This window comes from Silurus meridionalis, chromosome 1, assembly GCF_014805685.1.
Source record: "Silurus meridionalis isolate SWU-2019-XX chromosome 1, ASM1480568v1, whole genome shotgun sequence".
Taxonomy (NCBI): Eukaryota; Metazoa; Chordata; class Actinopteri; order Siluriformes; family Siluridae; genus Silurus; species Silurus meridionalis.
The window spans coordinates 8113283-8126478 of NC_060884.1; the positions used below are offsets into that span (position 1 = coordinate 8113283).

General features: G+C 36.8%; 2 protein-coding genes across 9 annotated transcripts in view; one reads left to right on the plus strand and one right to left on the minus strand.

Annotated features, from left to right (window-relative positions):
• The window catches only part of caskb (calcium/calmodulin-dependent serine protein kinase b), a 56745-nt gene that overhangs the window by 28754 nt on the left and 14795 nt on the right, over positions 1 to 13196 (minus strand). For 7 of the 8 annotated variants that reach the window (XM_046836532.1, XM_046836446.1, XM_046836158.1 and 4 more), the window contains exons 3-8: positions 9364 to 9469; positions 9173 to 9250; positions 8989 to 9061; positions 1848 to 1950; positions 1517 to 1692; positions 281 to 403 (exon numbers count right to left, since the gene is read on the minus strand). In XM_046836532.1, coding sequence (XP_046692488.1) covers positions 281 to 403; positions 1517 to 1692; positions 1848 to 1950; positions 8989 to 9061; positions 9173 to 9250; positions 9364 to 9469 — 659 coding nt within the window. Of the gene's footprint in view, positions 1 to 280; positions 404 to 1516; positions 1693 to 1847; positions 1951 to 8988; positions 9062 to 9172; positions 9251 to 9363; positions 9470 to 13196 lie in introns of those variants that run through there. The other variant, XM_046836367.1, reaches the window with a different exon arrangement.
• LOC124377222 (probable G-protein coupled receptor 34) lies at positions 3314 to 7493 on the plus strand. The gene is given in 3 exon segments (XM_046836643.1): positions 3314 to 3541; positions 5238 to 6143; positions 6146 to 7493. Coding segments are annotated over 2 exon segments (1113 nt in total). The 5' UTR covers positions 3314 to 3541; positions 5238 to 5284; the 3' UTR covers positions 6400 to 7493.

Consider the following 13196-nt stretch of genomic DNA (forward strand, 5'->3'; position numbering starts at 1 on the left):
ATGTCAGTTGTATATAAAGTTATTCCGGTGTGCATGCAACAACTTTGGCAGAAGACGGTCACACTTCTTTCTTCTTTAGTGGCATCACATTTGTATTGTGGTTTTGAGAGTAGTTATCTGCAGTTTTGCAATCCACAGCCGTTATGTTTGAAGGGTTATATGACCATTATTTTATTTTAACTCTTAATTAATATAATAAACTTAGAACCAAATATCTCTTGACATTTAGGCTTAGCTTGAAATTTTCACTTCATACCTACAATACATATCTATACTTTACTTTTAGCCAAGGGTGGTTGAGGGCTTCATAGACGGTAATCCTCTCAGCAGGGTCCAGCATAAGCATGCGCCGCACCAAGTCTTTGGCACTCTCTGAAATATGGCTCCACTGCCGAGGGTTCATCTGATGTAAACACAGACAAAGATCAGACCAATTTCAGTTAAACTTGGTCTCTTTTTGTTCCTATATATTCTTGCATTGACATATGTAATATATATGCCTATATGAGCTGGATGATTATGAACTTGCAGTATAATCCTACTAAATTACTAAATAAAGAATCTGTTTTTTTTTTTATAAACATATCATCAAAAGCTGTAGTAAAGTGAGCTGGTAAGTCATCCTGACCCAGTCTTAATCATGCTCATTACCAAACAGGGATCATAATATATATACCGTATTTTCCGGACTATAAGCCGCTACTTTTTCCCCATGCTTTAATCCCCATGGCTTAAACAATGCAGCGGCTAATATATGGATTTTTCTTGGGTTTTTCCCCGGTTTCACAAGATTCAAGCCAAAAAACTGAGCCCCATAACATTAGACCAATGAAATTGCCAAAGGGTTTAAGGTGAACCAATGAAATTCACTCTGAAAACAACCGGGCATGAAAAAACACACACTTCACCTGTGTTCTGACCTACACGGCATCTCGAGAGAAATAGTTGTGAAATGAAGGAGGAAGACAGTGAACAATGACTTTCTTGGTAGGCTACTGTTTAGATACAAGCCGTTGTAACGCGTTGAGTCAGGGTAAAGGGAGAGCTCGCTTCTGGCATGCTATTCCCAAAATACCGCTATGCTCCTAAAGGAAGCGCAACATATTTCACCGTGTGTAACGCGTCTTTCATTAAAGCCTGTGTAAAGTACATTAGTGTTGACTGCGGCATATAGACAGGTGCAGCTTATTTATGTTAAAAATAAAAATATTTGTAAAATTCATCGGGTGCGGCTTATATATGGCGCTTTATAAACCGGAAATTACGTTATTATTAAACATTAACACAACCCTTAATTTTACTTCTAGGTCTTTTTTCTTTGATAATGTTCTTTAAAACCCTCTTTAATAACTAACATTTAGCCAAAGAAAAAAAAAAAAGACCAATTTATACATCATTAAAATAAATTCTTACATGTTCAGCAATTTTTACTTTTGACACAATAAAAAAATTCAGAAGGTTTAACTAGCTCTAGTTTGGGCTGCATGCTTATGGAATTTAACAAAAGAAGCCCTACCTTGTATTTGCCTTTAATAATGCCCTCAAACAGGCGCTCCTTAGTACCATAGAATGGAAGGCAGCCACTGAGCAGGATGAAGAGGATGACACCGCAGCCCCACACATCCACAGGCTTCCCATATGGCTCCCTCTTAACTACTTCAGGGGCCATGAAGTGAGGTGTCCCTACCCGTCCTACATACACAGAAAAAGAAAACACAGAAAACTGCATTTAGTAATAATTATTAAGACAATTAATGGGAGATGGGTAACTCCTGAATGATGTTCTGTTTAATGTTCTATCAACAAATAAGAGTGTAACATACATATGCACCCACATACATACATACCTCCAGCCACCAAGCCAGACTCGCCCAGCTGAATGGCCACCCCAAAACCACCCAGCTTAACAGGAGCAGAGTTCTCTTTAGATGCCAGGAGCACACAGTGAGGCTTTAAGGATAAAGCAGCAGTTAGAAAGGTAAGCTATCAAATAAGACGAAGCGTAACATAAGCAGTCAAACAAGTGTTAAAAAGGAGCAAATAATGCACTATAAATGCACTCCTAAATGCCCACTACAACGTGTGCCCTCAGAACTTTTAGCTATCTGAAAGAAATTCTAAGACATGGAAATAAATCAGCAAGTTTAATCAAGTTACATTCTCATTATTGTCATGATCATTCACTTCATTTCATTGATGCACAGAAATGAAAGCTTAATTCTGTTATTTGTCCCGAAGCATGAACACTCATTTTACCTTTAAAAGGAGATATTTTCGAGTGACCACCAGAACAATGTCTTGGCAGCTGTATAGATTTGTAACACGCCGAAAGATTGCTAAAGGCTGCACGCACATTAACAGGGAGCACCGAAGTCAGTGTACCAAAAGACATTGTCCTGTGTACATCAGCAGCTGTGCAGCTGGTACTAGTCTGGACACATGCGTGACCATGTCTGATGAAGACGAAGCGCAAAGGTCATCGTTTTTGACACCATTGCACAGTTCCAGCACGAATAGCAGAAGGCGATTAAAACTCTTCGAAATGAAGACTTTCAGCTGTGCAAGGAGACTATTTTGAAGCTGATAGTGTGTAAATGTAGATACATAAGGTACTTTCTCATAAACCGAGAAACAGCCCATATACTAAGGATAGTAAGATTCATTGATTCGCATAGGCATTATATGCAAAATTATTACCTATGCACCGATGCGAATCACCGATTTGTGTAAATCGCTTCATCTTGCATACTCAAATGGTGTTTTTTTTGGTTTTTTACAGAACGGAGCATGAATACCCTGAATTAGGGTTTTATGTAGGTATTATAAAAAAAAAAAAAAAAAAAAAAAAAAAATCACATTTAAACAAAAATTAAAAACTTAATGAATTGTCTGTTTTTTCTGCTTGCATTTTTATACTTGCCAACTGAAATACATTACATGTAAGTGAAATACACATTTACCATGGAACAGCTGAACATTTAATTGTCCAATTGCTGTAATTTATTCAATTTTTAAATTTTAACGCCTTTAGACTATTTAGACTGCACAACACAATTGTTGTCTGTCACCTTTTATGTATGCAAGTGTATCTAAAGTTACCATTTTAATAAATATGTATTCAAAAATTAATTTTTGAAATTAAGTTTCATTATATTTCATTGTATTTGTACATCATTTTCTGTTCGGTTTTATTAATGCAAGTTTAATTTGACTAGATAAAGCTTTTTTGAAATTCCTTATTTTCTTACTACAGCTAATGAGCAGATTCGAAACTTTTTTTTTTGTGGTTGTGCCTATGATTGCAACTCCGCCTAGTGAGAACAGAACAGATGCATTTGCAAAGAGAAAAGGAAGGAAGACCAACAAAAAGGCAAAAGAAAAAGGCTTTTTAAATATAGCACAGATAACAGTATCATAACAGAAAGACAGAGCAAAAGGTAAAATAAATTACTAATTAATAGGCAAAAAGTCGGGGATGAAATAAAAAATTTGAAGTGAACAACGTTTCGTGGAGAGAAAGTGAAATGCACTTTGAATTGTGGTGAGTTAATATTTTTGCATGCATTTTTGAAACTTTTTAGAAACAACAATGCGAAAGAGTATATGATCTTTAATTTCTATTATTTTATTGGAACAGCATTCTGGAACATTTGTGTTTTTTGAAAACTTGCACTGACAGTAAAGATCTAAATAAGCGAGCATGTATTTTTCTACCAGTTTTCTACCAGACTCAAGGCCAATTAGTTTTTCATATAGGGCCAGAGAATGTAGGGTCACATCATAAAAGTTCAAACGCACCAAAATATTGATCTAAAGTTAAAATACAAAGATTACTTAAATCAAAACTTTTGGTTCCTGTGCTTGCAACCTAATGCAAAGTGCAATTTGTAAACTGTTACAGTCTGTGGTAATGTATAGCCTATACAAAAAACTTGCATCTGCATTAAATGAACAGTTATTTTAGGGGAATATAAAAAAATAAATATAAAAAAGTACATTTAACACAATGTTAAACGTGTCACTTTCTTCCTTATTCCAACAAGACTTCTATTGGTGCTACTAGCAGTTTGAAATAAAGTTATTTTACTTGCATGCGATATACGAAATATAAATTTTACATAAATCAGAAAGAAATCCCGCCTTTTTTTTATTTTAGGTCTAAGTCAAACTACTGTAATGCTTCACTGTCTGGATGTTCTAGAAATTGCATAAAGAATCACACATTAGAAAATAATTATTCAGTACAGTAGTTAAAACCACTGCTGTCACAATCTAGAATGTGATGCCCCCACTGGTGGCTGATTCAGTGCCAATGCAACCAAAGTCAGTAGATATTCCGGTATAATGGGTTTTTTTTTTTTCCAGACTTCTTACAATGACATCTAAAAGCCACAAATGAAATGCATCAGATATTTCAGTCCCTAGAACTTGAGTTACTTTCTGTGAATAGTGTCACAAGTTCTCCCCATGTTTGCCTTGGTTTTCAAAAACATGGCAGTAAATTGCATATACACGTATAAGAAAAAGTACAGTGGAACCTCGCGACTTTCATTCCGACCGGCGACTCTCATTCAGATCGGCTCGTGAGCAACCGCGAGCTGCTCAAAACGCTAGTTTTAACATTTCTAATCAAGGTTTATCTCATTAAAATTGTCTAAAAAATGCTTTAAAAATATTTTTATGTATTATTATACTGTACTTCTCTACTGCATACTTTACTGTACCTGTACTTTATTTTTTTTAATTAAGCATTGTAATTGCTGTTAATTTACATAAAGTTTTGTTAAAATAGTCTAATAATTAAGTGTTATGGAGTGAAATAGTGTTATTTACTCATTTAAATCGATTTCGTATAGTGTTCTTTGGGTTTTTACTGGGTTGGAAGGGGCGTATCAAAAGGTCGCGAAAATTCGGAACTCGCGACCGGTCTTGGTCCCTAACCCCTAGCGAGCTCCGAGGTTCCACTGTAAATGCCAGTGTATGGATTGTGCTCTGTAATGGACTAGTGACTTAAACATGGTGTCTCCCTGTCTTGCACCTGGTATTCTGTGAATAGGTTAAAGATTATCCATAAACGTATAGCATTTGATAAAAACAGTTAAGAATTTTGTATTCATAGTTACCATTGTAATTTTTCATTAGTCATTTTTATTAAAGTCTGTGTCAAAGTCCTCTACTTTTTCTATATTAAGATCGGCACTTGCTATTGCTGAGAATGTTTTTCTCCTCTTCCACAGGGCCCAAAATACAAGTTGACTCAATGACCACTGCTCACTGAACAGACATGATGTCAAACATCTCTTTCATCTATCAAAATACACTCTCAGAAATTAACTATTCATGTTCTCAGGAGGAAGCCCAGCGCATACCATTTGCCATCCTCTATTCTCTCATATTCCTGTTCGGCTTGGGAGGGAACCTGCTGGCCCTCTGGGTTTTCATCTTTCTCCACTCACGCCATAACTCGGTCCGCATCTTCCTCATAAACGTGGCACTGGCTGACCTCGTGCTTGTAGCCTGCCTGCCATTCCGCATCATCTACCACATTCTGGGCAACTACTGGCCCTTAGGGTCCAGAATGTGCAAGACTGTGGGCAACCTCTTCTATATGAACATGTATGTAAGCATCACCCTGCTAGGTCTTATTAGTCTGGACCGCTACGTAAAGATACAAGGTTTGCCTTCCGCAGCATCCTGCTGTCACCGCTGGATGAAAGGGAACAGATGGAGTGTAGTGGCATGCAGTGTATTGTGGATAGCCTCGCTGCTGGCTGTGGTGCCTATGATTGCACTATCTGAAGGAAATGAGGAGCAGGGCAAGTGCTTCCAGTACAAGACTCGAAAACAGGCTTACAGTAAGGCATATTTTAACCTTTTTTTGGTGGGGGGTTTCTGGTTAGTGTTCTTACTTCTGGTAGTGTCATATGGACAAATTGCCTGGCGCCTTTTGAAAGCATCCCGTGACAAACCAGACCTGCCCAATGCACTGCACTACTCCCGTGCTGCTAAGAAGTCTTTTGTGGTGCTTTTCCTGTTCACAGTCTGCTTCGTGCCTTACCATGCCTTCAGAGGAGTATATGTGCAGTCTCAACTTACTGAAACCCCCTGCGAGATTCGCCGTCAGATAGACCAGGCAAATGAAGTTTGCTGCTTCTCTCAGCTCTCAACAGCTGCCTGGACCCTATTATGTACTTCGTGTTATCGGCTTCTGTGCGCAAAGCCACAATAAGTGCTATTTCCCGGGTGTTCTGTGTGCGCAACCATCCCATCATCAACAGCTCTACAACGGAGTTTCACCGGACATCTATATCCCAGGCCTCCACCCCTGCAATGGTTAACCATGGAAGTATGGGTCCCATTCATTTCCTAATGACCACCCATCCTAAAAACAATGCATAAACTTGCCTTTATGTAAACAGAGGTACATTATACAAACAAAAGAATGTGCAGGACAGACCATCACACCCACATGTGCTTTTTGGACTGTATATTGCAAATCCCTGGGAATTAATATGGAGTTAGTCCACCATTTACAGAAATAACAGCATTCAATCTTCTGGGACAGATTTCCAACAGCTATAACAACAACTGACCCTTACATTTCAGCATGTGGAAGGTTGTGGGTAGCCTCTGCTTTATAAAAATCTATGTAACCATTACTTGTTGGGTCGTGCCCAGACCTCAATATTAGGTTACAATGTTTTCCAGGAACAGAGGTAAAAGATTTGTACCCATTCAATACATTAATAATTGGAGAGGTCAAGCAGTGAAATCAGACTGATTCATTGCCAAGGTGTTCAAGTTGGATTGAGGTGAGGGTTCTATTTCTTCCACACAGACCTTGGGAAAGAAAATCATATATGGGTGTGTCCATACACTTTTGACCATATAATTTATGTCCTCTAAGAATATAGAAAGCCTTACCATGAATGAAAGTGGCAAGACTATTTTGACAATAACAACAGATGGATGATGAGGAAAATCAATTCTCAGTCAATATTAAAGCTAAAAGATCCCTTAAATAAAATTCAAATGTATGTATTACAGAGATATTACTTTTGAACATTTTCTTGTTAAATTTTCTTTCTGTGAGAATATGATAAGGTCAAGACTGTACAGATTTTTATTAAGGTGATTATAGGCATTATGATAATTATAATAAAATGAATTGTGTTTAACAATCAAAGCTGTAAACAAAAACACAGAGCTACACAGAAGCACACACAAAAAACAGTGCCTTGAGACAAATGGCTTCACAAACTACACTATTACATGATATACACAAAGGCTATTGAGTAGTGTTTGTTAAACTAAATTAAACAAACTCTGTATATAATGCTGATCTGTGGTGGTGTGCAACTGCCCATCTGTGCTAACCCGGGGGTGAGTCTCTAACAGTAATCCCACTTTAATCACAGATGTCTGGCACATTAGAAAGGGATTAATTTGGCTGTTTTACAGTACTACTTTAGATACTACCTACACACAAACAATCAAATTATTTTGCTTAGCATAAAATGTGAAGCATATAGGGTAATGCAACAGAAAAACATATGATACAGATTATTTTTTTGGCATTCAGGCCTCAGGGTGTTACACTATGGTAAAAAAAAAAAAAAAAAAAAAAATCACGTTCATCCTGTGCTCCACAACTGATATTACGAAATAAAACTGGGGGAAGAAAAACACACTGACATTTTTCAGGTAAAGTTTTCTATTTTCAGGAACAGTAATTATTTTAAGAGGAGTGCTTAAATTCTAGTAGTGATCTTTAGCAGACTTACAGACTATGTTAACGTGTTGAAACGTAAAAGGACATTTTAAGCAATCGGGTGTTTTATTTCATGTTGTAAATAAAACCCCCAAAACCTGTGCTTCGAATAGTTATATGATTAGAAAGATAGGTTACATAGTAAGTTATATGAATCACAAGCATTCACTGTGCAAAGTTGCACATGCACAATCATACAGCACAGGACATATCAAGATCGCAACACGTACACAGAAAGGATGTGGTCAGGGTCACTGCTGCACAAAAGTACAGAAATATCTCGAAAATGTGCTGTCAGCAGTTCAAGGAACGAAATAACCACTACTCTACATGAACAAGGGGTGTTATACTGTGGTCCATTTTAAAACGGTTTCATATTTAGTTTCTGAAGTTCGGGGTCAGTGCTAAAGTCAGGCAGAACAGAAATGGAATTGTTAACAACTCTGGGGGTGTTAAAGCTAGGCGCATATTTTGAATTGTATTCAAAATAAATTACAAAGTAGATTTTACAAACATCACTCTACCAAGAATAGCCTAAACACAACTCTACAGCAGATTCTTTCACCACATTTCCTATCACATAGCCATTTTCTAACAGGATCTAGTCCTTGTTTGGGTTCTACTGTTATAAAGTCATTTTTATTATTATTCTAATTAACAGTACTGCAGAATTCTTGATTCTGACAGACCAGGTTAATTCACAATTCATGAAAAAGTTGACCCGGGATTGCTGACTACAAGGTAAATCACAGGTTTATACTATTGCACTCATTAACTACTGTCCAAAACCTAACCATAGATAACTAGTTACAACAGGTCATTCACAAGAGCATGTAGAGTGGGCACTCAATATAATCCAAGCCAAATAATAAACCGGTTTTTATTATAATATCATATAATTTTTGATATGATGCTTTTTGTAAGCATATGCTTATATAACATTCACAGCAGAAGAGTCAGCATACTGTACGAAAAAAAAGCAGCTGAGGAAACAAAAGCTCATAGCATTTAAAACAAAAGTGATAACCAGAAGCAGCTTATTTTACACACATTCCACAACATTAAATTGTAATAAAAATAAATTACTGATAGAAAATTGTTACACTTCTTGATGGGCTAATTTAGTCTTCAAAAAAAAAATCATTTGAATCTAATAATGCAATACAAAGGTCACTAAAGTAACGAACATATATAAAAGCGCTGAATGAACACCTTACCTTGACATCTCGATGAATAACATTGTTGTCATGGCAGTAGCGCAGTGCTTCTAAGATCTGGCGCATGTAGTGACTGAGGAGGGTGAAAATTATAAAGTAAAAAAAAACAAAACAAAAAACAGCTTTAAATTGTACAGAGACTTGCGATGAGAAATCAGATTTCCCACTCAGGGGGGTTGCATACCTGGCCACAGCCTCACTGTAGACAAACCCTGCATCTGCCCTCTTCACTATCTCAAAGCAAAGATCTGCACCATCCATACTACAAGAAGAAGAAAAGGAGTTTGGGGGGGGGAAATTTACACGTTACCATTACTAAAATAAATTTACACAATGTGCACAAACACACGCACACACACACACACACGCACTTACAACTCAAAAACCATGTAGAGCATTCCATCTGAGCTGTAGGTTTCCAGGAGTTCTACAATGTGAGGGTGCTTCAACATGTGGCAGATACTAGCCTCTCGCTTCAGATCTATACATAGCAACAAAAAAAAAAAACAACAACAGAACATACATTACAATACCAGTTAAATAAATTTTATTGGTTTGCAAATTGTACACCTCTTCATTGTAACTGCTTATTTACTCATTGCTTATTTTATAATTAAAATGGTCTTTGCACATGTGTGTGTGTTGTGAGAAAGGGATTCCTCAGAGTGAACACAGGAGCAGCCTGCATGATATACATCTTCAGCTCCATTGTGCTAAAGCCAGACAGGCTGACGTCACTTTCTTCTTCCCTAAAGGGACACTAGAGGGAGCATGTTTTGTAAAAGATGTGTCATGGCGCAAATCATAGTGTAAAATAGAAAACTAAGAAAAGGCTTCCTATGAGGTCTCCATTAATATTTATTATTCTTTTGATACCTTTTTCTCTGTTCATAAAAAAAACACCTATTTCACTCTGCTGAGGGAGTCAAACTGCCTTCCTAGAGGGTGAATGTTTTTTTTTTTTTTAATTTCAAATGGTTTCATTGGTATAAGATTTGTCTGCCTGCCTTATTTGAATGTCTGAATTTTGCATTTATACAAGACAGGGGTTTCTAAACGTTTGAACACCACAGACCAGTTTCGTTGTAAAAAATATTCTGGCGGACCACCTGGTAGAGGGTGGGAGGTGAGACGATCGAAGGTTAAATATAGTCAAAAAGTCAAAAGTTTAGATTTTTAGATTTTTTTTTGAGGCACATGCACGTTCATGTTTATATGCAAAAAAACAGAGAGCTCAGTAATGCATTGTTTGGACAGACCTCTTTCAGTGGTCGAACTGTATTTTTATTATTGCCAACATTGTACAGTAATATGGAAGACATCCAAACTATGAAACAACATGAATAGAATTATATAAAAAAAAAATCCTTTTGCACACTCTTGGTATTCTCTCAGTCAGCCTCATGAGGTTGTCACCCACAGTAAAATGATTTTTCAACAAACTTGAGGAGTTCCCAGAGGCGTCGAGTGCTTGATGGCTGCTTTTCCTTCACTATTCAGTCCAAACTCATCCCAAACCATCACAACTAGATTTAGATCGGGTGAGTTTGGATGCCAAGTCAACTAATGCAGCACACCACCACTCTCCTTTTTTTTCTCAAATTTGGACTCTTTAGACCAAACTACAGTTTTCCACTAATCTAAGTCTCCACTGAACAGCGAATGTTAAAATGTGTCATTTGAACTCAGAGATGCATTAATGTAAATAGGCAGTTTCTCAGGCTGGGAATTTGAATAAACTCATCCTCAGCAGCAGAGGTAGCTCTTAGTCTATCTATCTTACTCTTTCCTGAGATGGTCCTCATGAGATACTGTCATAAAGTTTGATGGTTTTGGTGACTACATTTGGGCAATACATTTAAAATGTATTTATTTTTTGGTTTGACTAAGCTTAATTTCTAAATGTATTGATTTACTGTATTTATTTAACTGAGTGTTTCCTGCCATAATATGGATTTGTACAGTAGCTGTAGTAGCATTAATAGGACTATTGACTCTGTACTCACTCTTAACTCTGCACAAGACAACTGAACTGTAAACACTTCAAGAAGGCAAGAAATGTCACAAATGAACTTTTGACAAGGCACACCTGTGAATTAAATACCATTTCAGGTGACTACCTTGTGAATCTGATGAGAGAATGCCATGAGTTTGCCAAATTGTCATCAGCCCTATATAAAGCTGCTTTGGACAATCTAAAATATAAAAAATATTTTTGGTTGTTTAACACTTTTTTTTTTGTTTAATACATAATTCCATACGTGCTTTCATAGTGTGGCTGTCTTCAGTATTCATGTGAAATGTTGCAAATGATTTAAAAAAATGTTTCTGTCCACAGGAAACCACAGATGACAGGAAATGTCTACACTCAAGAGATTTCACACAGTACTTGAACCTAAATTCAACTTCAAGACATTTACCCAGTTTCACTGGTTTGATGTTTAATGCAGCTTTTATACAAATAGTGTCACACTCATTCATTAAGCTTGACTTGCATCAAACAGAGCGAAGCGTAAAGCAAACAGCATTTCAGCACTGCAAGATGTGAGCCCAAGTGTGCTGTACAGTGGCATATACAAATCTTAGGCAATAATCATACAGGTCTTAGGTGAATTCTAGACAGGTTACAGTAGGTACAATGAACTAAATTTTTTTTTGCACTAAATGGAGCAAGGCAATGATCTCTGTTTGACTTACACACCTTTATTTGACACCAGGGTTCAATATATAACTCTATTTAAATGAAAAACAGTAGGTAAGTGTTCAATGCAGATGATCCAGACTTCTTTCAATTCCAACAAACCATGAAAGAAAGTCAATATAGTGTTAAGCACACATCTGCATTAATACCAAAATTGTGTCCTTTTATATGTCTTCATGTTTAAGCTGTGCTCAGAAAGTAATTTGTGCAGGGTGCTGTTGCCCAAAGTAGAGTCTTTTCAAGTAGATGGTGATATTTTCTCTTTTGCAAAGCGACATGCAGCAGCAGTATGGCTACTAGGTATGTTGACTACCTTTCAACATGAGCATATGTAAACAAATCATTTACAGAGAAAATGATATGCTTAGAATGTTTTAATTCATGATTAAAAGCTTGTCACAAATTTCTTCAGACTAGCACAGCCTGAGTTTCATCCTTCTTAACATCTCTGTGTTGGCCTGTTCCCACTGGGCACACAAACTCACAGATGGCAATGTGCTGTGGCCAAAACCCTGAACTGTGCCAAATCAGCAGGATAATGCCCAGGATAGCATTGCACACATACTTACACACATGAGCTACATGACTGATCTACATTTTTTCAATACGGTGAGTTTTTTCCTTTTTAGCCAATGACGTGGACATGTATTTTATTCTTTATCTTCTTCATGAGTTGTGTTGATTCCAGTATTTGTTAAAACCTGAATGTATTTGTTGCATAACCGTAAACAGTATACCAAGTCAAAGTCAAAACCAACAAGTAACCATGAAAAGGTAAACGGGAAAACACAGAAGCTGGAACAAATAAAACTTGGAAAATGAGGCTCGGGAACTTACACATAGATGGCACAAGACTTCACAAACTTGCCAAGTAGCCAAGGAATTAAACAGGTAGCAATTTGGTACAACAAATCATACATACAAAACATAACTGGGGGACAAGACCAGGAAATCAAAGCTTGGGTTAAAACTTGGGTTAAGGCACCCTGGCCCAATGCAAAGCGCATATTCTACATACTAATACTAAACATACTAATACCAGTAATATCTGAAAATACAGTAATTCCCCGCTTTACCGCAGTTCAAATCTCATGCCCCTGGTTTATCGCGGAATTGCAATTGCCACATAACTACCGGTAATTAGGCTGATTTTCCATGGTCTCTCGCAAATAACACGATTTTATGTTGAAATAATGAAATATATTAATAAAAATATACTTATTATAAAATTTTATAAAATGTTAATACAGTACAGTATACAGAAAATAGCATTTTTGGGGTGGCGTCCATTTATCGCGGGTGGGATTGGAACGTAACCACCGCGATAAACGGGGTATTACTGTATTAGATCAGCCCTATTTGTTTGTTTTTGGAGAAGAAATCATTCTGTTGTTTTTATAAGGGCAACACAATATAAAATGCTTGTTATGTATTTTGCTATTTTACATTACATTATGCAAATAAAGACTATATAACTTACCTAACCCAACCACGCTTCAGAGTGTCC